The 26,987-nt window shown below is 39.3% G+C and overlaps 1 protein-coding gene and 1 long non-coding RNA gene across 2 annotated transcripts; one reads left to right on the top strand and one right to left on the bottom strand.

Moving 5' to 3' along the window:
• The first annotated feature begins 624 nt into the window (after positions 1-624).
• Positions 625-23,342, top strand: LOC109168331. The gene is made up of 3 exons (XR_002052074.1): positions 625-638; positions 8,208-8,211; positions 23,260-23,342. It is a non-coding gene; the product is annotated as an uncharacterized LOC109168331 (long non-coding RNA).
• LOC109168330 (UBX domain-containing protein 1) lies at positions 14,565-26,207 on the bottom strand. Its single transcript, XM_019317342.1, has 12 exons — positions 25,930-26,207; positions 25,478-25,643; positions 24,835-24,930; positions 19,653-19,729; positions 19,133-19,215; positions 18,816-18,876; positions 18,583-18,650; positions 16,761-16,842; positions 16,348-16,428; positions 16,175-16,252; positions 15,619-15,738; positions 14,565-15,038 (listed from the first exon to the last, which is right to left on the bottom strand). The coding sequence occupies exons 1-12, from the start codon at positions 26,095-26,097 to the stop codon at positions 14,862-14,864; spliced, it is 1,257 nt and encodes a 418-aa protein (XP_019172887.1). The 5' UTR covers positions 26,098-26,207; the 3' UTR covers positions 14,565-14,861.
• Positions 26,208-26,987: the final 780 nt, after the last annotated feature.

Below are 26,987 nucleotides of genomic sequence, written 5' to 3'. Positions count from 1 at the left end.
ATGTTTTGTACTTGTTAATGGAAAGTCCCAATTAAAGACTTTTGACGAGCGGGCAAACGAAGAAACATTCTTAGGATATTCATCCACCAGCAAGGCGTATAGAATATTCAACAAATCAACCATGGTGGTAGAAGAATCGATTCACGTTGTGTTTGATGAAAATCACGACAAAAATGGCAAAAATAGTAAAGGTAATCGTGATTTAATTATTTCTAACGATATGTTGGAAGATAATGTGTTGCAGGAAGTAGAAGAATCAAGTGATATGGGTATTCACCAAATTGAGGCAATATCCTATGTGACACCCGAAATATCACGCACACCTACAATCGAAATTGCACCCAGAATTCAAGAAGAAGGAACTCCAGTAGATGAACCCGAAGATGCACCCGTCAACAATTCACAACAAGTGGAATCACAACAAGTATTCCAACAAGAAGGAAACTCTGAGAATCCAACAAGTTTCCAACCAAATCGAAAATGGCTAAGAAGTCACACACATGACTTAGTCATTGGAAATCCAAGTGACGGAGTAAAGACGCGATCATCTACTAGGAACCAACAACAAGATGCAATGTTCTCATGCTTTCTATCACAACTGGAGCCAAAAGAAATTGACGAAGCATTAGCCGATCCAAGTTGGATAGATGCCATGCAAGAGGAATTAGATCAATTCAAGCGCAACGACGTATGGAAACTTGTTCCAAGACCAACGCACCAAAATGTAATTGGCACTAAATGGGTCTTTAGGAACAAAGCGAACGAAGATGGCGTCATTGTTAGGAATAAAGCAAGATTAGTCGCGAAGGGGTATTCACAAGAAGAAGGCATTGATTTTGATGAGACATTCGCCCCTGTCGCACGACTCGAAGCAATCCGGATATTCCTAGCATACGCAGCACACAAGAATTTCATCGTATATCAAATGGACTTAAAGAGCGCATTTCTTAATGGCTTACTTGAAGAAGAATTTTACGTCAAACAACCACCCGGTTTTGAGGTAAAAGACGTTGGTGATCAAGTCTACAAATTAAAGAAGGCATTGTATGGGTTAAAACAAGCTCCGCGAGCTTGGTACGACACCTTGTCAATGTTCTTAATTAGTTGTGGATTCACCAAAGGTCTAGTCGATAAAACCCTCTTTAGAATTCAAGAAAATAATCACATTTTATTAGTACAAATTTATGTTGATGATATTATCTTTGGAAGTACTGATAAATCTTTATGTGAGAAATTTTCCAAGCTCATGCAGAACAGGTTCGAGATGAGTATGATGGGAGAATTAAATTACTTTTTGGGACTGCAAGTCAAGCAACTTGAAGAAGGAATTTTCATAAATCAAGCCAAGTACACAAGAGATCTTATCAAGAAATTTGGCATAGATGGAAAATCCTCAGTCAAAATTCCCATGAGTACATCTCAAAAATTGGATAAAGATGATGAAGGAAAAGACATTGATCAAACGATGTATCGAGGGATGATTGGATCGTTACTATACTTAACCGCAAGCAGACCAGACATATCCTACTCGGTTGGCGTATGTGCAAGATTCCAATCAAAGCCCAAAGAAAGTCATCTGATTGCAACAAAGAAGATAATTCGATATCTCAAAGGAACAATCAATGTGGGATTATGGTATCCCAAAAAAGGAGATTTTACACTAACTGGTTATTCAGATGCAGATTTTGCAGGGTGTAAAATAGACCGAAAAAGTACCTCAGGAACATGCCAGTTCTTAGGGGGAAGATTGGTATCTTGGTTCAGCAAGAAACAAAACTCCATAGCTACGAGCACTGCCGAAGCCGAATATATTGCAGCTGGGAGTTGTTGTGCACAAATTTTGTGGATGAAGCAACAATTGTTAGATTATGGGATTAAATGCGAAAATGTTAGTATTTTATGTGATAATACTAGCGCAATTGCAATAACCCAAAATCTTGTGCTCCACTCGCGAACCAAACACATCGACGTCCGACATCACTTCATACAAGACCACGTCGAGAAGAAAGATTTGAAGATCGATCATGTTCCCACAGAAAATCAAATTCCCGACATTCTCACAAAACCGTTGTGTGAATCTCGTTTTGCAACTCTAAGGCACGAAATGGGAATGATCGAAATGAGCTAAGTATTTCGAAACTTTTAAATTCGAAAAATTTGTGTACGTGATTTGCATGAAATTGCATGAAATTTGTTACCTGTGTGTTCAACGTGATTTAATTTAATTAATGTGTTACAATTTATTTGTGTACATGTTAGTAATTTTATCTTACGAACTTAGGTACGTAGAAATTGGTTATTTGTTTTTAATTGCTAAAAGGGATATTAAAGTTAGGGGGAATGCATCATGATAGTAAGGGATTATATGACTTAGCTAGGGGGAATGACCTGATGATAAGCTATGCTAAAAGTTAATAACAGTGCATGCAAATTGAGTTGTCAGACTGAATGGTCATCAGCTTTAATTTTAATTTTCACCTGCTTAAGTCAATTTGATGTGATTCTTTTTAAAATTAAATGTATCTAGCATCAAGTTTGATCTTATCTGTTTAAATTGATTTTATTGGTCGATCAATTTTAATTCTCAGATTTATCAGATGTCGAAATTAAATTGTTAGCATGAACAGATTTATTGCACTAACAATTTTGTGTCGAAGAAATTTTTGCTCCATGAATATCTACAGGTGGCAGCGAATTAAAGCTTAATTTTTGGCGCTATGTACCCACAAATGGAGTATTAAAATCTGAGTTTTAAATCAGTGAAAGTTCGAAGTTGCTCTCAATTGTTCTACAATCTCTTTCTATCCACTAAAGGGCAAGATGGTAATTTTACTAGGCATTTATTTTGCCTCCAAGAGAAAAAGAAGAAAGAAGATCATCTCCTTCTTCCTCCCTCTCTCACCGCACGCATGCAAGAAGAAGAAGCAAAACTTGAAAATCTCTCAATTCAATCAAACCCATCCCAAATTTCCCACAAAAATCCATTCTACACCCAAATACCCATTACCCACCCTCACCATTGTCCTTGAAACCTCTCACAACCAAAAACCCATTTCCTTCTACCCATATTTTTCGGACTGCCGAAGCCCCTACCCGAAACCCATCTCTAAATTCCCTAATTTTTGTTCTATCAAGATGGAAGGAGCTCAAAACCCAATTGGAACAGAATGATCGAGGAAACTCACACGGGTGATTCGAGGGATGATCATGGACCTTGAGGACTACAACAAGTTCATCCAAAACCAAGACTTTGGGGTAAAAATCTTAACCTCTCTTGAAAGTAGTGGGTTATTGAAATTTTGCTCTTTCAAGTATGATGGTTTCTATTTGAATGAAGTAGCAAAATTTTATAGACACGCATTTGTCGAACATGGTGTTATAAATTCTACTGTTGGAGGTGTTGTGTTAAAAATTGAGTTAGATGATGTGAGAACTCATTTTGGATTGGAGGAAAAATTGTTGAAAGTTGAAGATCACGGCTTTGATTTAAATGATTTTTGGAGTGAAATTAGACACGAAACCGCACAAGTCGAGACGTGTACTAATGGCTTTAAGGTTATGTTGAAGCACGAATATGGAATGCTACTTGATATTGTGCATAAAACAATTGAGTGCAAATATTCTAGTAGGAATTATTTTACAAAGAAGAATTTGCCTTTGATGCATGCCATTGTGAATGTTGTTGCCGTAGATTGGGGACGGTTTGTATATGGCCGAATGGTTGATCAAATTAGGCTAGCAAAACCATTGGTGAATGGATGGTTTCCTAATGACATTGGATACGGTTTTGTTGTTGGGGAGTTGTTGAAGTTGAAAGCTGTTGCCCTATCCAAATCAAAACCCATACAAAACCAAAATTATCTTTTTCGAACCCCAATCCCGGTTGATCCTTCCCTAGCCAATATCCGAAAACGAAAACCGGCAAATGCATCAACCCATTCCCTAGCCAAAAAGCCTCCTTCTAACCGAGCTACTAGTCACGGGGAATCCAATACCCATTGGAGAAGTAGTGATGATGCTTGTAGCCACCAATTTGTCACCATACCCGCACCCATAACCCACACCCCAAACCCGAATGAAGAGGTGGTTTTACCAAGTAAAGTTGGAAGTGTAGATGACATTCCAACTTATGGGGCAAGTAGTGAGTTGTTGAAGGAGTATGAAAGTGTGAAAGTTTGGAGGAATTGGAGACTAAGTGATCACAAATCGGTTGCTACAACAATAGGACCGGATACTCTAGAATTGGAGGAGTTTGCTCTACAATGGATTGGAACAAGAAATCTTGCTACCACGACTAGACTTTCGGTGATTAATGAGTGCTTTATTAAGAAAGTTGCTATTAGTCGGGGCAAGAAAGTGGCTCAAGAAGTTCCCGAAGATGCCGTTGAGACTATAGATGGATTTGCTCGTGATGAGATTGCCCGAGCATTGGTCATTTCTAGAGAAGAAGTGCACGGCGCACATGGGGAAGCATCACATTTAAAGGAGACCGAAGGTGGAAGCTTGCAAGAATTGGACCCATTTCCTTCGAATATTGGGGATGACAACCTTAGTTTTGATGTTATTTCACCCCACACGGCTACGGATGTGACGAATTCGGTGAATGAAAATTTGGAAGCAAATGTTGGTGATGAAAACCGAATGGAGGAACAAGAAAATGTGCTACAAATTGAAGTGTCACTAAGCCGTGCCGAACCAATTGCCACTGCCGAACCACTCATTCATACACTAGATGAGCCCTTGTGTCTTGAGGATACACCACATGTGGAAGCACCGGAGCCGGATAGCACCACACTGCCGAGACATCCACATGAGACACACAAGGAGGTACATTCTTCATCCATTGATATTAATGCTTTGAAAGAAAATATTATTGGGGATGTACGAAAAGAAATTCAAAAATTGAAAGGAGATGTCTTTCAAGAGTTTGAGAAAGTCCAAAATCAATTTGGTAATGTTAATACCAAATTAGATGATTTTCACAAGCAAGCTTATGAAAGGGCCCTCAAAGAGCACCGAGAGGAGTCACACCCACACCGAGAGCTCAAGGCCGAGGAAAAAGGAGAATAATGGATTATTTGATGACCCCTCAAAGCATGGATTTTCCTAGCCAACAAGGATGCCAAAGATCAACACCTTCAAGATCAATTTATGAAGAAAACAAGTTGAAGCTTATACGAGAGTTTGAGACATTCTTTGGGCACACAAGCAACGAAATGGCAGATGGAAGATCATTTGAAGAATGTGTTGCTTGGTACCAAGCCGGAGTGTTACGGGGTGACAATGTTCAAGAAGCTTATGGAAATTATGTTACCGAGCAAGTCACCGCACCATACCAACCCGAAGGAAAGAAACGAAACTTCAAGGAATTAAGGGCACACGTGAATGCCTTAATTGGCAAGAGGTAAAATTTTGAAGCCTCAAATTTTTTTTGGTGTACATAATGTTAGCTAGCTTGTTCGAATTATTCCTTTTGGTACATAATATAAATTGCTAGCATATGGCTTATTCCTTTATTATGTCTAGTATGTTTATTGCTTTAAAGTATCAAGATTTTAAATTGGACTTAGTAATTGCATGTGAGGCGTATAATTGAGAAAATAAAATTGAAAAGGGAAGAAAAATTAAAAGATAAAAATCAATACGCAACCCCGCGTTATAGTCTCAATATACGTTTAGGACCGTCCAAAATTAAAATCTCTAGGTCTTAAATGTGTTAAACCCGTCAAATGGCTAGTCGCAATAAAATTGGACAAAAAGATTATTTTTCAAAAATTTGACATAGCCAAATGACTTGGGTATAAGTTTCGGCATCATCAAAAAGGGGGAAATTGTTAGGAATATATTGTATAAGTTTTGATGAGCCAAATGTATTTTGTAGACCCCAATTTTATTTTATTTGAGTCAGTTCTGGTTCACAAAGTAAAGTGCACCACTGCCATGAAGCCTACATGAAGTCTACGTGAAAGCAGTTTGAAGGAAGAATAAATGAAAACGAGAACATAGCTTAACACATTTCTGAAGCATCAAGTCACCAAAGGTTGAGATGGATGAGATGGTAAAAGATTTGTTGAAGTATGCTTAATGTGAGATTATCCATAATTCGATTCTCATTAGAAGCAATTTTGGTGTAAAGATGAATTGCTATCGTGAAGTAGCAATATCAGGAGATGATGTCATCATGATAGTATGACATCACGACTATCGGGTAATGACATCAGAATGTGATAAAGCTAGTGGAGAACACGTGGGAGAGATAAGTCAAAAGAATTTAAGTCTTGGATTTTATCAATTGGTTACCCAGCTGAGATGGAAGAAGCTTTGCCAAGCAAAGCAAATGGTCCACAGTTTGATTCCCACTTGAAGCGATTTTATGAATTCATGATATTGGTTCATAATATACAATGGAACGTGATACATGGTCCATAATGCAAGGTGGAACATGATATGAAATGGAACATGATATATATGGTCCATGATACAAGGTGGAACATGATATATATGGTCCATGATACAAGGTGGAACATGATAGCTAGCTCATGATATGAAATGGAACATGATATATATGGTCCATGATACAAGGTGGAACATGATATATATAGTCCATGATACAAGGTGGAACATGATACACTATTGGGACATGACGTCATCAAAAAGAGCTATGACATCATGATAGAATTAGACAGAAACATTATTTTGAAGCTCTGTTTCTACAGAAGAAGTCGAAGGAGAAGAAGAAGCTGATATACGAAGGAAATCTTTTTAATACTCAAGCAAGAATCAGTAGATAAATTATTTGATCAACTTGGCACATCATATCAATAATTCAACAAAAGTCATGCCAGAGAAAATTTAAATTTGGAGGCTACCCATTCCAAAGAAAAGCTTTGTCAGATTAAAGGAGAGCAACGGCGAGATTTCTCAAAATCTTCTGACAGACGACGAAATGATTTTTGTAGACCAAGTTGGCAAAATTATTTGATCAACTACAATTCAAAATGGACGATCGAGATCGAAAGTTGATCAACGGGCAAATAGCTTTCATCTGCTATAAATTGCCCAAGCAGACTTGAAGACAAGCACGAATCTAACAGAGATTCAGAAAACACTTGAACAACAAAGAAAATTATCCAATCAATCATCAAGTGGTATATTGAGCTATATAAGATAGAATTCAAGTCTGAGAGAAGAAATCTTTGTATTTCATTGTAAATCTTCTACTGAGTGTAGAAAAGGGGTAGAGTAACTAGGGAGAGTGAAAACCCCAGTTGGAGTGTAGCTTTGTGCGTAGTACTCGGTTGTAACGGGCAGAGTAACAAGGGGAGCTTGTGAAAACCCGGTGAGAGCGTAGCTTTGTGCGTAGTTCTCGTGGTGTAGGAGTACAGCTTGGTGCGAAGTACTCGGGAAGGCGGAGTAACAAGAGGAGCTTGCGAAAAACCTTGGTGGAGTGTAGCTTTGTGCGAAGCACTCGGAGAAGTGTCGTTGGGCACTTATTCACTATTGTATCTCGGTGATTGAAGAATAGTGAATTTCCTCCTTGAAGTGAAAGGAGAAGAGTGGACTAGGAGGATTACACCACCTCTGAACCACTATAAATCTCTCTTTCTATTTACTTACTGCTCATATATATTCCGTGCATGCCTATATTATTTGTGAACTAACCCGTTACGGTTCATTGCGTATCTTTATCTGTCTGGGTTTGATAGTTCCCTCGTTTGCATGCAAGTGAAATTTTATATACATCATCCTACATCTATATTAAGTGTTTCTAACGTGATGCATGTATGAAATCTCTCTTGAGCACGACACAATTTAAAGCATAACACTTTGCCGTTACATTTCCGCTGTGCACACTCTAAGTTGTTAAACTTGTTTTTGCTTGTTACTTAGAGTTGAAGTTACAAAGTGTTGTTTGCAGAAGAAGTTTGAAAAAGTTAGAGAAGTCTATTCACCCCCCCCCCCCCCCTCTAGACTTCTCGCCACCCTTTCGGGACCAACAAGCGTGATGTACTCACCATCATCCAACTGAAACACGTGACAACTCCGAAGGTTGGCGGCATCCAACACTAGTTTTCCCACAGCCTTAGGAAGACAACCATCCACACTGACGCCCTTCCTAACCAAGATCCACCTCAACACCATTCCGTAAGGCAAACTCTTCCGATTGTGATCCCGGCAAAACACCATGTGTTGCAACATCAAAGCAGGCAAGTTGAACTTAACCATATTCTTCAAACAGAAAGCAAAAGTGCACTCCAGCTTACCCAACAACTTGCTCTTGTTATTGTTTGGCAACAAACAGTCCGACACCAACATCACCAAGATCCTTTGCTTCGCAGACAACCACTTCTTCTCCGGCCTAGAGGCTTGAGTGAAACCACTCGTACGGCCTAACAAGTAGCTCAAGTAGTCACGGTACCCCATGGTATCCGTACTAATCCAAGAATGACCACTGTACTGAGCTACTCCGGTAGCAGACAAACTCAACAACTGAGCCAACCTCTTCTCAGAAAGCACAACCTTTACACCTCTCACCTTAGAGGTGATCTCAAGCCTTTCATCCTCCTTCGTCACAACCATGTGACGGTAAAACTCTTTCACCAAACTCGGGTATGTCTCGGCCCTTATGGCGAGAAACCCATCCAACAAACCTTGATACCTAAGCATATCCAACAAGGAACTAGAAAAAGATTCCGGATCAAAAGCTTTACCTTCAAGAACAAGGTAGTGGGTATCCACTCATTCCGCTTTTCTAGCCAAGCTTGACCTTCTAGGCATGGTAGGAGATGATCCAAATCTCAACAAACAAAGCCCACAACTTCTACCTCTTCACACACGCTGCCTCTCTCTCTCTCTCTCGCGCGCTCTCGGCGACGCGGCGACGGCGGCGGCTGTAGCGACGGCGGTCTGGCGGTGGTGGGGTGACGGGTTGGTGGTGGTGGAGCTATGGGTTGGGGATGGGGTTTAGGGTGCTCACGGGTAGAGAAGAAGGAAAAGAAGAAGGAGAGGAAATTTGGGATTTTAGGGATTTGGGAGAAATTGGGGAAAAAGATGATTAAATGTGGGGATTTTGAATAAAGTGGGAATTCATGGTTTAGAAGGAATTAAAATTGGATAGGTTCCAAGAAAGACAATTAGCTCAAGTGGTTTAGGAGTTGGGTTGAAAAGGAATAGACTTTGGGTTCAAAACTCAAAGGTTACAATTAAACTTTAGGCTTGATTTTTAGAATGCACAAGAAAGAATTTTTTTGGCAAGAATTTTGCTATTTCCAAATTCAAAGAATACTTGGAAAATTTAGGAAGTTCACAAGGAATTGTTGTAAGAACAACCAAGTGTAGGGATTGTAGAATTGGTCTAAGCACAAGGTATTCCAAAGATAGATGGCTACTTCACAACAAGACTTAGATGCCAACTAAAGAGATCACTTAGCAAGAAAAGAGTTTACACCAAGCTCCAAAGAATTACTAGCAAGAAAAGCATGCCAAGGATTACCAAGCAAAAGACAACTACGAAACACAAGATAACACTCAAGGAAACAAAGAACACGACACTCTCGGGAAAACAAGGATAGACTCGAAGACAAGGGTTACCTGCCAACTCTTCTTCCACCAAACCCTCCGACTCCGCCTGCGAACGCGCCATCACGAAGACTCTTCCGGGTGGCCTTGCTCCAACTGCTCCACGGCCCGAACCAGCTCCCGATGCTCCTCCGGCTCCTGGGGGTGGCGGTAACGCTCTCTGGCCGGCTAACTGGGGACACTCTGCGACTCTGTGACCACGATCTCCGCAACGAAAACACCTGAACGCAAAGCCGTTGCAACTTTGACCCACATGCATCTTCCCACAACGCTGACAAAGATATGCCTTAGCTTGGTTCACGTGCTCTGTCCTGATAGGTCCTTGAGAAGAAGATGACACATTCCTGATTGGGAAACTCGGTCTTGGCTTCTTGAAGGTAGAAGAACTTCCGCCCTCAGATCTCTTCCTAGCTTGCTCAAACGAACCGCTCTGAAGCTGCTGCACGCGATACAGATCAGCGGCACACACGTAAGCGTCCTTAAGAGAACTCGGCCTACTCACAGTCAAAGCTTTTCGCGCCTCATAATTCAGACCGGCCACGAATTTCACGACTTTGGTGAGCTCCGTAGGCACAAGCATCCTCGCAAAACGTGTCAGCTCCAAGAACCTCTTGTGGTACCCAACCACAGACATGGACCCTTGCTGCAGGTGGAGGAACTCTTCGTACATGGCCGCGCGCACATGTGCAGGGTAGAACCTTTCACGCATCCGGTCCATGAGCGCTGTCCAGTCGAACTCTGGTTCTTCGAGAAGAGCCGGGCCTTCGTGAACCCACCACAAGTCCGCTTCTTGGCAAAAGTAGAACGTTGCCAGTTCTACTCTCCTTTCTTCGGGGCAGCCCACCACGGTGAAGATCTTATCAAACACCCGTAGCCACTCTTCTAAGACTACAGGGTCTTCCTCGCCAGCGAAGGTTGGCGGCCGATGACCCGACACTAAACGTCCTACGTCACGGTGCCCAGCAGGGGGAGGAGGCGGCACAGCGTGATTGTTGTTCAACAGAGCTTCACTGAGCGTCTGCATGGTCTGAGTCAGCTGATGAAGGTTCTGAGCGAGCTGCTCGTTGGTCGGGGTCTCCGGGGTGCGTGCGCGAGGACGAGGAGGCATCGCACTTCTACAACAACAACACGATAAGAGAAGCAACAAACAAGGAACAGAAAACAACACACAGCTCACCGCGCAACCTAGAGTCCTAAGCCTAACACTTAGCTTCTTAAGGTCGCTTAAAGGTCTCAAAACACAATTAACCACTTAGAAAGTCTAGACTTAACTCTTCCTAGGCTCAAAACCTAGGCTCTGATACCAACTGTAACACCCCCCAAACACGACCTATATAAAAGGCTTTAACACCTGCAGATCATACAACAAAACTAGCACAGCGGAAGATAAAACGAAAACTGGATAAAATAAATCTAAACGGGGTGTTATGCCACGTCTACCAAACACGGTAAACGCTACGGCGATCAATCTGCAAGTGTATACATCTATCCCAAAAGGTAACGGTCTAACACTACAACGGCACACAGGCCACAAAACAAAGGTAAAGATACTAGACTACTGGCCACTAACATCGCGCTCGTCTAGACATCACCTGAAAGACACAAAGATAAACATTGGGACGACGCCCGGTCAGCGATAATGCTGGTAACCCACCAATACCTGTTAAGTATCATACATAGGTAGGATATATATACAAAAATCATTTCGAAACGGAATACATATATATAAGTGTAAAACCAAGAGTAAACACCAACTCAAGACTTGACACTCATCAATAAACACCACGGGAACACATCCCAAGACCACAACGGATAACGACACCACAAGAATAAAGACACGACAATCGGCAACACATGCCTAGGCATCACATGCCTTTGTGACTACACACGTCACAAGAGAGAACACACAACCACGGCTACACAAGCCCTCGTGACATCACCCGCCACGAGTTGATATGCCTTCCTTATGCCCTGTTCCAACCTTATGGCTACCCCCAACCTTATATCTAGTTCCAACCTTTACCTCCAGGACCCCTGTACATACAGACCAACCTTATTCCCCCGGGAATCGTCATTCCCCCTCCAACAGTCCTCCAACAAAACCACTGATTCATAGTACACGAGGTACCGTACACGCACATGGCACACATGCCCGGATAACACATGCTATCCCCCAAAAACATGAACCTTACACAAAGGCCACAGCTCCATAATCACGCTACGGCCACCACGAGGACCGCTGCAATACCTTGGTGACTAGTGTCCCATACCACTAATCGTGTAATCCAGGTAAAGCCACACACGCAACACAACTCAACAAGAGTCAAACAACGGATCACAACGAAGGTATGAAACATACTCAATCAAGGAACGGGTCACAGCCCAACAACATCAACGATGAATAACGCAAGTTATCATCAACCACACGGAAGGTACAAACAACACACACGCTAGCATTTAGACAACAAACTAGCATGCTTATCAACGGGGAAACTCAAGATAGTTCCGAGGAACACACAAGACACCTCTCGGTCCAACGAAACACAATGTTGAACACTTAGCACGATTCAAGATACTAAAGTCCTACATGGATACCTACCATATAGTTCTAGACATACAAAACATCAAGAAGACACTCAAATAGTTCCACAAAAGAACACCGAGAAGTCAAAAGACCAAATACCGAGCCAAACGAATCACGGGGAACAAATCCCATCACAACACCAACCATGTACCCGCGGGTGGACCCACGGGTAGTGCCCCACACGTGGTTCTGCCCGCGGGAACATCATCCCACAAGGCTATGTACCTGCGGGAAGGCCGACGGGTGGTGCCCCGCCCGCCGTTCCGCCCGCGGGTACACTCTTGTACCACAACAAATCCCTTGGGGGATTTTCTTCTCCAAACACAAATTCAAGTCCAAAACATGCCAAATCTCACCCAACACAACAAAATGACTTGAATCATGGAAAATGCCAAGCAATGGCACAAAGGAACCCTAAACACAAGCTCCAGATATGCAATATCACAAGACAAATGCATAAACCCTCACATTTCATAGCAAAACACAAGTAGAATCCAAGAAATCACATATAGGTAAGCAAAATAGGTTTTAGTAGAGCATGGGTTACCTCTTGTAGACCAAAAGACTTCACTTTACACCTCACAAGCTCCTTACAAGGCTTACTTTCCAAACCCACTTCAAGATCAAACCAAAAGATCATAAAGATTCTACCTTTAAGAAAAAGACAACTAAGATGGAACCAAAAACACAAGATGGACCTAGATCTTACCCTCTTAGATGCCCAAATAGGTGAAAGGTTGAATCTTGGAAGCAAATCTTGGAATCTTGACAAGGGTCTCAACTTAGCTTGGAGAATAAGCTACACCTCTTTTCTAGAGAGAAGGTAGAGCTAATTTCTAAGAATTGTAAGGAATGAAATGAAGAAGTCTTCTAGGTTAAGTTACAATACTAACTCTTGGTGAAAAGTCAAGAATACCCTTACTAAGCTTTAGAAAGTGTAAGGAACAAGGGAACTCCCCTCAAAGCTCAAGGTACAACACAACTTTAAGGTTGACTAGTCAAATACTAGTCCTTGAGTATTAAAAATCAGGATTTTAGGAATTAATTCCTCAAATGAAATAGGATTAATTACTCAATTGATCCATGGATTGAATGTGGATTTTCGGGGTGTCACAAGTCCCTTAATTAAATTTGGATTTCAGGGTGTCACATCCTCTCCCCCTTCAAAGAAGCTTCGTCCCCGAAGCTTGGGTACGATGAATTAAAGGCAAACGGTGATAGGAAACAACATTGTGACAAGAGGTTCAAGAACAAACTCTTTTGGTCAAAACTCAAAAGAATCCACAAGAATTTCAAAGAAAGAAAGTAGGCATATCAAATCAAGGATTGGCAAGAGTTTAACAAACGGATAAATTGAGCATCAAGAATTCTAGCCTCAACACAAACACCGACTTCTAGTCAACAACTAAGAACTAGACAACCAACACCAACTACTAAGCTAACTAAACAACAAAGCAACAAGCAAAAACAAGCATACAAGGCAAACAACAAACTACTACCAAACTAACAACGGCAAGAAGAAAACAACAAAGAAAAGGCAAACGGGATAACCACAACACAAGCTAGAACTCCTCAGTCTCCGACTCCTTGGCCTCCTCAGATTCTTCTTCATCTTCTCTTTTGCGGCTTGAACTGTCTTCAATCTGGTCTAGCCTTTGGAGATCGACGCACATTAAGTTCTCAACTAAAGAACTCACGCACCTTAAGAAGGAACACCACTAGTTTGACTAATATGCAAAAAGACCAAAATGCCACCACGTTATTTTTTTAATCGGTGTTCAATCTGAACAGTTGATTTTAGCGAGATCAAAGGCACAGATTTAACCCCACAACCGCACCTGATACACCCAACTGCACGGAACCAATTTCTATATTTATTTATTGTTTGTTTTTATTTGTATATATATTGTCCAAAATTATATTTATATTTGTTTTATTTTGAATAGGGACATTTTGGTCATTTAAATGATATAATTTTTTATTACATAGTCCAACTAAAATCAAGAATATGGTTACTCATATAATTCTATTTTTATTCCCATTATGAATCAAAAATAGTATTCCTATTCTATTTCTTCATTATTTCATTTTTTATTCTTTGAACAAAACACCGTGTTAAGTTTAATGAATTCTATGAATAGCTTAATACCATAATACAATATTATTCTGTCTAATTTATTTCGTAAATCAAATGTGTTTTTATAATATATTATTTTTAATTATGAAACTATTTAGACAATTAATATTTACACATTGTTCTATATTTTCTATAGTATATTTTAAAAAAACATTTTAAAATTGTTTCTCCATGTTTCATTTTCAGTTTAGACTTTATGTGCTATACAGATCCAAAGTAAAATGAGGAACAACTGAATTTAACTTGGTTCTCCAAATACAGTTAAAATGTTGAAACAAATAAAAAAACATTACCCAAAATACTTCCTCAAATATATCCACACTCTCAATTGGAGAATGATCCTTTGGGGGCATAATTCTAAAACCAAATATGATAAAGAAAAACTATAATTGTTTCCAAACATAGTCTAACGGCAAAATGAAATCCAATTATCCAGAACATATCCCTTCCTTTCCCTTCCCACCTCCAATGTACCTTTTCAAAACCAAGAGAAAACTCGACATATTCCTGTATATTAGGTTTGACAAAGTTTAGAATGTTTCAGCAGAGCTAATGTAAGGATCAAAGGACTCCAAAGAAGGGGTTATTGATGGCACTGTTCAACTCGGTCCCAGCAGAGTGAAGCACAGCCATGTCTACTTTATCACTTGGAAGATACAAGAACTCTCCACCTTCAATTTTCTCAAATCCAAGAAGCTCAAGGAACTCCACACCCCCCTTCAATTTTCCAACTCTTTCCTGTAAAAATATTCAGAAAAAAAAAAAGTTTAAAACACTTAATTATAATATAGCATTTAATATATATAGAACACCTCATGGTAGCTGTTACTGTGTTACAGCTTATCAAGGAATCTAAAACTTTGGTCTCTAGTTGTGCCTTTATTTTTCATGTATTTACTTGTGAAGTTATGATACCCTTTGAGAATATTGCTGCAACAATGGCAGCCTGAATCAAAATATAAGCAAAACTGCTTGCAAGAGGTACTCGTGAAGCAAATAGCCCAAAGTATAGACAAGTCTCCATTCTTGTTATTATTCATGGGTAAAGAACGTTAATATTCTTTGAAGGGCATGGCCAAATGTATACATGACCTATCATCTCATTGGTCTCTGTTATTGTAATTACGGCGTATTCATTATTATTACATTATTGTGTATCCCTTTTTCTCTTTTGACAAAAAATTACTTTGCATAACACAACTTTTTCTATGACATCCAGGGATTTCAGACACAGATTTTAAGAGGGTTTCATCAATAATACAATAAACCATTAACTACAACCAAATACTTTGCTTGTTTTCTTATTTCATATGCTCACCTGGATTGCAGGATTACTGAGTCTAATTTTCCGGAACTTCTCCTCATTTGGATTTGTTGCAACATTCTTTGCAAAAGTTAGTAGTGTATTAAATGCAGTCTTCACTTTAGCCTCGTCATCCTTGTACATCAAAGAAGAATAGAAGTAAATTCACTGATCATAACTGAAACAAAGATGCATACCTATATACTCAACAAGTACAGGCAGTATCAGTTCCAGAGACATGCAAGTAATATAAGAAACAAGTGTTCTTTTATAAACCATGCTGTCAGAAAAACATTGCAAGGAATGGACTTATGGAAAGAAGGAAAAGCAACACTTAAGCAAACCATTGTCATTAGCTTCCCATTTAGAGATCTGCTCTGCCTGACAATGTCAGCAGATTCTTAATGACCAAACCACAGGTCAGATGACAATATATCACCAAGAGAAGAAATAACAGAAGATGTGGATCCCAGCACACTCTTCACATAATAGTTTCCTATGAAATGACCTAAGCAGTTGTGTGTGCAGTACTAATATAAGGAAATTACCAATTACATCTAGAATCCATTACCTTGTGGCTCTGCTTAAGTGTACGCAGGCACTCCCTCATTTGCTCTGCCTTTGTAGCTGGTCTGACAGGCAGTGAGCTCTACAAACCAAAATTTGGATAAGGGAATTTTAGTCTTTTCACAAGAACATGTTCTGGGAAAAAAGTAACCAATTTTATCAAATTACAAAAATAACCTTCTTTTCCTCTACTACTGGTTCAGAAGGTTTTGGAGCAGGATCTTCAGGAGGCAAACCAAGTTTGCGTCGTCTTTCTGCCTGTCAAGTTGTAAATAGTTTTCACCATATCAAACAGTACGAAGAGAGAAGGAAAAACCCCAAAATCAAGAAAAGGGAGAAAAAGGAAAAAGGAATATTGTCCAATTAAAATAGTTATCATAAGAGTCCAGGTGTTATATTTTAAGCTTGGCAATGTCAAAACTGATGCATAAATCTCAACATCACCAAAACCATCCCAAGAAAACAGTTCTGCTGAAATGAACCTGTTATTTTTAGTTGCATTACATGCAACAAAATAGAAATATCTTCAGACTCATTGAGCCAAAACAATTTTCACATTAATTCAAAACAGCTTTATCATAGGCACTGACCTTATCCTCTTCTAACTTTTGACGAATTTTTTCCCTTGCTCTTCTCTCTTCCTCTTTCTCTGCCTTACGCAAGGCTATCAAACTGCAGGGCAATGTTGAACAAGAAAATATGATCAAACAGTAAATGCTACATGTATGCAGGGCAATGTTGAATAAGAAAATATGATCAAACAGTAAATGATACATGAATGTGAATACGAAACTGTTAGAGGAATAGGGTGTTAGTTGGGAGGATCTCTCTTAGCCTTAGGTTTAGGTGTTTGAAATCTATGGCTAGGATTAGCTCTTGTCATGTATAAATAGCTCTACACTTCCTTGTACATATACACAGAACATATAGAAATATACAAGTTGAGTTCATTGTTTAACATGGTATCAGAGCGAGATTGAGGTGATTGGGTAGTGGGCTTTGGTCGAAAAGAGGAGGCAGCGCCGTCGGGAGAAGCGGAGCAGCCACCGGAGTTCTCACACGCCGGCGCTGTTCGAGGGTTCTGACGCCACGCGCCGGCGCTGTTCGAGGGTTCCGACGCCACGTGCCGACGCGTGCGCACTGTTCTGGCATCTTCTCCGGTCGAGGCTAGTACCGGCGGGCTTGTCTCTGTGAGCCCAAGAGGTCTGGGGTGGTGGTGGAGGCGCGTGAGGTCATTTCCGGTGACGTTTCCGGTAAAACATGTTGGTGAGCCCATTTCGTCAAGCAATACAGGCAGAAGAGTTCGCCGGAGAGAAGCTTGCAAGCTCACCGGATCTGTTGTGCACGCCGGGAAGAAACAGAGGTCGGCGGGGGGAGCTGCGCGTCGGAGGAATTGCTGCTGGTCGAGAGAGATGGAGGGGAACCAGCGAGAGAGAGACAACCGAGAGAGAGATGGTAGGGTAGGTCCACGAAGTTGGGTGGTCTCATGGCTACAAATAAAAAATGGCGTGGAGGTCTAGTTGATGAACGCTTCTGGAAATTAATTGGAAGCATAATGTGTGGTTAGGTTTGTGCTGCTGACGAGGAACAATTAGGCAGTAGGTTCTTTTGTTTATCGTATTAATAAGTCTTGAGCTTTGTGTTTGGTTTGTCATAGTGTGTCGCTTGTTTTAAGTTAACTTGGTATGGGAGCAATTCTAGGGTTTGAGTTGAGTCAAGTGCAGCTTGTTCAGTGTGCGTAAACAGGGGTGCTGCAGGAGTGGGCAGCATAGTTGCCAGGAGTGGGGCGGACCTGGCATATGCCGCGGGGGAGGCCGACGGTTGAAGAATGATTCAGAGTGAATCGGTTTACGTGCATGCACCAGGGAAACGATGTGGTGTTAGGCAGCGTTGATAAGGGTGCATGGTGAGAGGGACAAGTGCACTGTGGTCTAGCAGCGCTAACAGTTTGTGGAGTGAGAGGCAGGTACGATGTGGTTTTAGGCAGCGGTGATAAGGGTATAGGGTGTGAGAGGCGGTGCGGCGCTGTGGTGATTGGCCTAGCTTTTGTTGGCTCCGTTGAAGCGTTGTTGGTGCGAGAAGGTGCGTTGTGGACTGGTTTGGCATAGCGTGGTTCGAAGGTTGTTCGAGTGGTTCAAGACTTGGGCATTAGCCTTGGAAGTTATGAGTCTAGGTGTGGAGTCCTATGGTTCATGTGATATATATGTAACAAGTTGGATGCTCCAACTTGGGGGAGTGTTGGAGGAATAGGGTGTTAGTTGAGAGGATCTCTCTTAGCCTTAGGTTTAGGTGTTTGAAATCTATGGCTAGAATTAGCTCTTGTCTTGTATAAATTGCTCTACACTTCCTTGTACATATGTACAGAACATATAGAAATATACAAGTTGAGTTCATTGTTTAACAGAAACTAACCGTTTTCTTTCATTTTCTTCCTCAATGCGCTTGGCTTCAAGAAGTTCCTTACCAATTCGGATTCTTTCCTGAAGTCAAATGTAAAATAATTTCAGAAGTACACTATAAATTGATGGATGGATCGATAAAGATAAGAATGGATGGTGATTTAAAAAACATAAACACACAGCCAACTCTAAAAGAAATGTGGCAGATTCAGTGAGGGATGGTGACTAAATTAAATGAAGATGTACCTTTTCTCTCTCTCTTTCCTTTTGTTTTTCTTCATCTTCTTTCTTTTTGCGAGCACGCTCCCTACAAATTATTACAGGCATGGGTATAAGAAAACAGAAGAGGATATAAATTCCACTACTCTAGCACCTTTAAATTTACACAAGCATTGTATTAAGCTCTGCAATTGACATCTGGATCACACAGAAAAAGAAAAATTTGAGACTATAAAGAAGGCAGCCTTACAGAGTTAAAGTATAAGAATATTGCAAGCCACCATGTTACTTTTTCGAATTAAGGAACAACATCAAACACAAAACAGGCAAAACCCAAAACCTACCTCAACTCTTGTTGTTTCATTTTTATCTCCTCCGGAGTGAGAGAAGGCTTTGGGGGCTCAGCTTTCTTGGAACTGACAGGAACCTGGGCATATTAGAAAATTATTTACACACTTGTGAGTAATTACATTGCCGAGGCATTAGACAACAATATAAGCCACAATTAGAAACAAGGATATTATTTTCCATAGTCAACAGTATTAGCATATAAATATAAAATAATACATATATACACTATGGTCTCAAGAGACAATGCAGAAACTATTGTAACAACACCTAAGAATTATAACCCCAATCAGGATAGTAAAACGATGGAACACATGGCATGATTAAAAGGTCACCAGCCACATAAATAAGCTCATTTGGTAATCAAATTTATCAAAAGGGCCTTAAAGCAGTGCATGTGAAAGACAATAGAAACCACCATTCTATGCTCAAGAGTTTCAATTAAGCAAACTACTCTTCCACTAGGTGATATAGTTTAATAAAATGCTTGAAATAAACTTCTAAACACAGGCATACCAGAGGCATTTCATCCACATCTGGGTCACTTTCATGTTCTACAACCCAATTTACAGCAGCCTCGAGGCTAGCATTGCCTGAAATTAGTTAGCAACACTAATTTATATCAGATTTAGTTGAATGAATTGAACTAGTAAGAGTAAAAATTTATAGATATGCCAAGATTTGAATGATCTAATCACACACAAAAGGATATCTCTAGAGTAGTAGAGTCCGCATGTGAAGATGATGAACAGAGACAAAAACTGGGATAACGGGCCCGTTTACTAACTGAAAATTTTTGGAAATTTCTGGAAACTGGCAAATAGAAAACAGAAAACATGTTTACTAGCATAGTTTTCCTTTTTGAAAACTGAAAATAATTTTTCAGTTTTCTGTAAAATTGGAACACTCTTAAAATCTGTTTTCTAAATGGAAAACAGAATCATCTATCATCTATTTAGTTATATGTCACTATAACCACATTACCGTGATTACATTCATTATCATCTTATTTTACTTATCACTATCTTCTATCTTTTCTACTTACTTATTTAAACATGTTGGAAATAGGCAGTCATATTTACTCTACTCTAGGAAGTTGTAGCTTTGAGAAGATGAGTAGTTTTTCAGCATTTATTATGCCCTTTCATATGCCTTTCTTTATGCCTATATATATGGCTGTAATCTGGAGAACTAGAGACATATACAATGAAATAAAGCATCATTTCTTCCTTTTCCTCTACTGTTTTCACATGGTATCAGAGCCACCTTCTTTGGGGCCTGAAAACTTTTTCAGATGAACACAGTGAACTGTGTTCTTAACCACTGCTACTGCCTCTTTCTATATTATTCAATACTGGGAGCTTTGTTCACAAAGGTGGTACCACAACCCTCCAACAAGGACTCCGGCGACCTTGCCCATCTCTTCCGGCGACATTTTCTGGCCAGAATTTCCAGATCAGCTTCTCTTTCCTGCGACCCTACCGATGTTTTTCGCAGATTTTTCCGATGATTATGGCAGAACCCAAAATTCTGAACAGTGCATTAAGAATTTCCAGTACCACTGTCTGTCATACTGCCCTTGCATTAAGATCTGAATCAGTTTGGGTCTTGGATTCTGGAGCCACTGATCACATCTCTGGTAACCCTTCCTTTTTCTCTCATATTAATTTCTCAAACTCTCTTCCTGCTGTTACTTTCGGAGATGGGTCAAAAGGAAAGGCTATAGGAATTGGAAAGGTCACCATTTATTCTTTATCTTTATCTAATGTCCTTTACATTCCCGGTTGTCCCTTCAACTTGATCTCAGTTAACCAACTTACTCATTCTCTTAATTGTCTGGTTACCTTTTCCTCTGATTCTGTAATTATTCAAAACCGTCAAACAAAGGAGACAATTGGTGTAGGAAAAGAATCACGAGGTCTCTACCACCTTTTATATCCTACCATACCAAAATAGCTTGCGCTGCTACTGTTTCACCTCTCCTTAACCATTGTCGCTTAGGACATCCAGATCTCAATAAACTAAAACAACTTGTTCCAAGTTTGTCAAGTCTAAAAGCCATAGAGTGTGAATCATGTCAACTTGGGAAACACTCAAGAGCCTCATATTCTAGTAGAGTGAATAGGAGATCTTCTACCCCATTCTCTCTAGTTCACTCCGATGTTTGGGGACCATGTCGGGTTTCATCTATTTTGGGATTCTCATATTTTGTTGCCTTCATTGATGATTTCTCTCGGTGCACTTGGGTCTTTTTAATGAAAAACCGTTTTGAATTATTTGATGTATTTCAGAAATTCTACAATGAAATTGTGAATCAATTTGGGGTATCTCTCAAAATCTTACGAAGTGATAATGCAAGAGAGTACTTTTCTGACTCTTTCACTTCTTTCTTTTCATCACATGGAATACTTCATGAATCTTCATGTGCTAGAACTCCTCAGCAAAATGGAGTTGCTGAACGAAAAATTCGGCATCTTGTTGAAACAGCCCGTACTTTGCTCATTCATAACAAGGTTCCTAAGAATTTTTGGGGGCATGCTATACTTCACTCTTGCTATCTTATAAATCGAATGCCTTCTTCTGTTTTGCAAGGAAAAATTCCCCTTCACGTCTTGCGCCCACAGGAGCCTCTCCATAAGCTTCCATTACGGATCTTTGGGTGCACTTGTTTCGTTCATGACTCCTCCCCAGGACGTGACAAACTTGATGCTAAGGCAATAAAGTGTGTTTTCATTGGATATTCTCGTCTCCAAAAGGGCTTTAGGTGTTACTGTCCTAAAACACATCGTTTCTATATTTCCTTTGATGTTACATTCTTTGAAACAACACCTTTTTTCTCTTCCACCTCCATTGAGTCTGATTTCCTAGGGGAACCCACAGAGGTAACAGAAATTCTCCCTGTTCCTACTTTTTCAGAACCTGTATCTCACACTGTTCCTGAAAGAACTATACAGATTCCTGAAAGAACTACACCAAATCCAACCATTCAAGAGGAAGGACATGTTTCACCATTTAGGTACACCTATCAACGACGTAATCGTCAAAACTCCCAAGAGGGTGGGTGTCCGATTGATTCATGTCCTACATCTTTGCTTCCCATTGACACAGCCCAAACCACAATAGAAAAAGACTCTCCCATTGCTAGTCGAATAGGTAAAAGATCCACTCGAAATCCTTATCCTATCTATAATTTCCTCACACAAAAACGATTGTCTCCATCATATTGTGCTTTCATTACTAGTTTGTCTACTGTTTCTGTTCCAAAGAATGTCAAGGAGGCATTAACTCATCCAGGATGGACGCAAGCAATGATTGATGAAATGGAGGCACTTGATTCTTCTGGAACTTGGGAGTTAGTTTCTTTACCTCCGGGAAAAACTGTGGTTGGTTGTAGATGGGTGTATAATGTGAAGGTTGGTCCAGATGGACAAGTTGATAGACTTAAAGCTCGACTTGTTGCTAAAGGATACACACAGGAATTTGGCATTGACTATATAGACACTTTCTCACCTGTTGCCAAAATCACCTCTATCCGCCTCTTCCTCTCAATGGCGGCCAATCGGCACTGGCCGTTATATCAGTTGGATATTAAAAATGCCTTCTTACATGGTGATTTGAAGGAGGAAGTATATATGGAGCAGCCCCCTGGTTTTGTGGCTAAGACAGGAGCAAGTCTTGTTTGTCGTCTCAAACGGTCTCTCTATGGGTTGAAGCAATCTCCACGTGCTTGGTTTGGGAGATTCAGTGATGTGGTCAAACAATTTGGCATGATCCAAAGCAAGGCCGACCATTCTGTCTTTTATAAACATTTTCTTGGAAAAAGCATATATCTTGTGGTTTATGTTGATGACATCGTCATCACAGGAGATGATACAAAAGGAATTGAACAGCTCAAGAAATACTTGTGTCAACATTTTGAGACAAAAGACCTTGGGAAATTAAAATATTTTCTTGGTATTGAAGTTGCTCAATCTGGAAAAGGTATCTATGTGTCCCAACGGAAATATGTCTTAGATATTCTTGAAGAAACAAGTATGACAAACTGCAAACCAGTTGACACACCCATGGATCCAAATGTCAAGCTTCTTCCAAGACAGGGGGAGCCTCTATGCAATCCATGTAGATATCGAAGATTAGTTGCCAAGCTACTATACTTGACGATCACCCGTCCAGATATCTCATTTGCTGTAAGTGTAGTTAGCCAATTTCTACAAGAGCCATGTCAAAACCACTGGGATGCAGCCATTAGAATCTTAAGATATTTGAAAAGATCTCCAGGTACAGGATTACTTTATAAGAATCATGGACATACAGAAGTTGTTGGATATACAGATGCAGATTGGGCTGGATGCCCTTGGGATAGAAGATCAACATCAGGATATTGTATTCTTTTTGGTGGTAATCTCGTTTCATGGAAAAGCAAGAAACAAAATGTGGTTGCCCGCTCAAGTGCAGAAGCAGAATACCGAGCAATGGCACTTGGAATATGTGAGCTAATTTGGATTAAACAGCTTCTCACAGAACTCAATTTCTATAAACTTGGTCCTATGAAATTGATTTGTGATAATCAAGCAGCTTTGCATATTGCCTCCAATCCTGTCTATCATGAAAGAACCAAACATATTGAGGTTGATTGTCACTTTATACGCGAAAAGGTTGCATCTGGAGACATCATTACCTCATTTGTTGGGTCAAATGACCAACTTGCTGATGTTCTCACTAAACCTCTTCGTGGACCTAGGATTGAATACATTTGTAGCAAGCTTGGAGCTTTTGATTTATATGCTCCAGCTTGAGGGGGAGTGTTGGAAATAGGCAGTCATATTTACTCTACTCTAGGAAGTTGTAGCTTTGAGAAGATGAGTAATTTTTCAGCATTTATTATGCCCTTTCATATGCCTTTCTTTATGCCTATATATATGGTTGTAATCTGGAGAACTAGAGACATATACAATGAAATAAAGCATCATTTCTTCCTTTTCCTCTACTGTTTTCACAAAACATAACTTATTTGCTTACACTTTAAAGTTAGACATTATTTACATTATCAAAATTAAGAATTAACCTGTATATAATGTTTTAGATTTTGATTGAACTCAATAAATTATTAGTATGAATATTTTTAATTATGTTACATCGTAATACAAGTTCGGTCCAGATATCGGATACTGAAATCTCACATATATTAGAATTCAAAGTAAAAGTTATATATTCATATACATGTCATTCAAATGAATATATCCAAAAAATATTGTAAACATTAGCTCAAAGAATATTAATATTATCTAAACTAAATTTTAGGTGAACTTAGTAGGTTATTGGTTCGGATATAAATTTTGTTCAGTTATCAAATGTAAAAATCTTACATCTATTAGACTTAAAAAAAAATTAAAAAAAAAAATTAAATTAAATTAAATTAAATTTATTCCATTTAAACCAAACATATGGAAAAATATTTTAAATATAAGACCTAAAAATAACTCGAAATTAAACTTGTGTTAATTTTATAACGTTAATCTAAAAAATAAATTTGAAAAAATAAGTGTTAGTAAACAAGTTTTCTAAACAGAAAACAAAAAATGGAAAACAGAGAATGAAAACTGAAAAATTAGAAAACAGAAAACAGTTTTCTGTTAGTAAACGGACCCCAAAGTGGGAAAGTATACATGTCAATGGAAAACACTATTCAATGCCTTACCAGAATAGTGGAGTGCTCGGGTTGCCCTTGCCTTGGAAAATCCCATTGCTTCAAGTTCAGTGAGTAAGTTTTGGTCAACTTCAGGAACAACCATTTCTAACCAAAAAAAAAAAGGAGCAAAGTCGGAAAGTAAGGACTTGAATTGCTCAAATATTCAGTTGAGTAGCCAGTGCATGTTGACAGCAGAATCGAGATTTCAGTGAGAATTCAGGCACATATAAATTGTTATCAGATGGGACCACAAAATGGAACCCTTAGCGGGAAAATTTAGATGCATTACCAACAGAATTGAGATTTCAATGGGAAAGTAAGGGCTTGATTTGCTCAAAAATTCAGTTGACTAGCCAATACATGTTGACAACAGAATTGAAATTCCAAGGAGAATCCAGGATCATAAAAATTGTTATCTGATGGAACCACAAAAATGGTATCTTTATCAAGAACATTCAGATGCATTACCAAACAATACACGTAGGCTACATAGCACATTTCTACAAACGAGATTAAGTATTAACTGTACATAGATAAGCCTAAAGGGAAATTTTCATTCCAATGCCAAATCATCCAAAATTCACTCCTTTTGCAAATGAAAGAAAATTTTACTTGTAATTCAATTACAGAACATCCACAAAATGTTCACTACCTTCTTGCTGGCCACTGCTACTGCCATCACCAGCCTCTCCCATCTGATCATCACCATCATCATCAATCTTAGGCTTTGGTGCCTCCAGGCTTATGGGCTTTAGAGTTTCTGCAGTCTTGTCCTGAAACTCACTGTGCCCAGTTCTCTTGGTGTGTAAATCACTCTCCTTTAAGTATCCATGAAATAACATCCAGAATTCATGTAAGTCAAATAAAACACATTCTGTAATTGAAGTATAATATATTCTGGCATATTCTTATTCATTAAACTAAAGCATCGAACCCTAATTGCATTGAACACATGCGGAGTATGCAGTGCGATTGTTTATTTAGTCGATAATCAGAGTTTACTAACAGTGCGATTTAAGGGTTTTCTTGGTGCAATCGGACAGAGTAAGAGTTTGTGTAGTAGATATATATATATAATTGTTAACTGGTAGAATAAAAGATTACAGTTTTGGAGCGGCAGGGTTTTCCGCAGGTGGTGCAGACGAGGTTGAGAATGGGCTCTGTGGACTCGCTGAAGTTGGTGTGTTTGGTGAGCTCGGCGTGCTCTTGCGCTTCCTCTACCGATTTGAGGAGGGCCCCGCAATCCCCGCACTGGAGTGATACACCCGCCATTGCAGTTGCAGCTCAGCTCAGATTCGATTGATTCAACCCAATTCTCGGATCGATGAAATACCCGACCATACCAGGTTTTTTAAAGACAAAAGGAAAGATTTAACAAGCTTTCACGGAATTTTTTTTTTTTTTTTCCTGATTTTAATATACTTTCTTTACGGAATAAGTCACAAATAATTTATTATTATTTTTTTTAAAGCAAGTCACAAATAAAATAACATTTTTAAAAAAAGAGTTTTTTTTTTTCTCAAAATGGTCTCTCGATTATTGCTCATTCTCAATTTTACATTTTGACTTTTAATTGCACCAAATATGATCCCTCGACTGTCAAAAAAATTGACACAATTTAGTTCCTCATTAGGTATTCCATTCAATTAGAGTTAAAATGGAAGGCATTTTGGTCTGTTTACCTATTGTGTGGCTAATATACATTAAGAAATAATCAAGGGACCATTTTGAGAAAAACTCTTTTATTTATCTCATTTTTGTTTATTTTCAATTTTTAAGACTATCAAATTAGAATTTCTGTAGATTTTTTTCTCACAAATATAAATAGTTAAAATCTCACACTCCAAATCCAAAATTTTCAACTTTCTATCTTTCTCTATAGACTTTTTCCCTCTATCTAAACTGGTGTTGCAAAAATTCCGCTATCGCCGTCTAGGCGCTGCCCAACCGCATAGCGTATCATTATAATCGGTGGTCTAGGCGGCCTCTTAAGTGCCGACTAGGCCACCTAGTCGGTTGATTAGCTATTTTTCTTTTCTTTCTTTTTTTTTAAATGGCTATTTCATTCAAAACGACATCATTTAGAGCGAAATAACCCTAAATTATTCAAACTCTAGATTTTTTTTTAGGTTAATATTTAATATTTTAGTATTAACTATTAT

This window comes from Ipomoea nil, unplaced genomic scaffold (genome assembly GCF_001879475.1).
Source record: "Ipomoea nil cultivar Tokyo-kokei standard unplaced genomic scaffold, Asagao_1.1 scaffold3195, whole genome shotgun sequence".
Lineage (NCBI taxonomy): Eukaryota > Viridiplantae > Streptophyta > Magnoliopsida > Solanales > Convolvulaceae > Ipomoea > Ipomoea nil.
The sequence above is the reverse complement of the archived record's forward strand: the minus strand, read 5'-3'. Positions and strand labels throughout refer to the sequence as shown.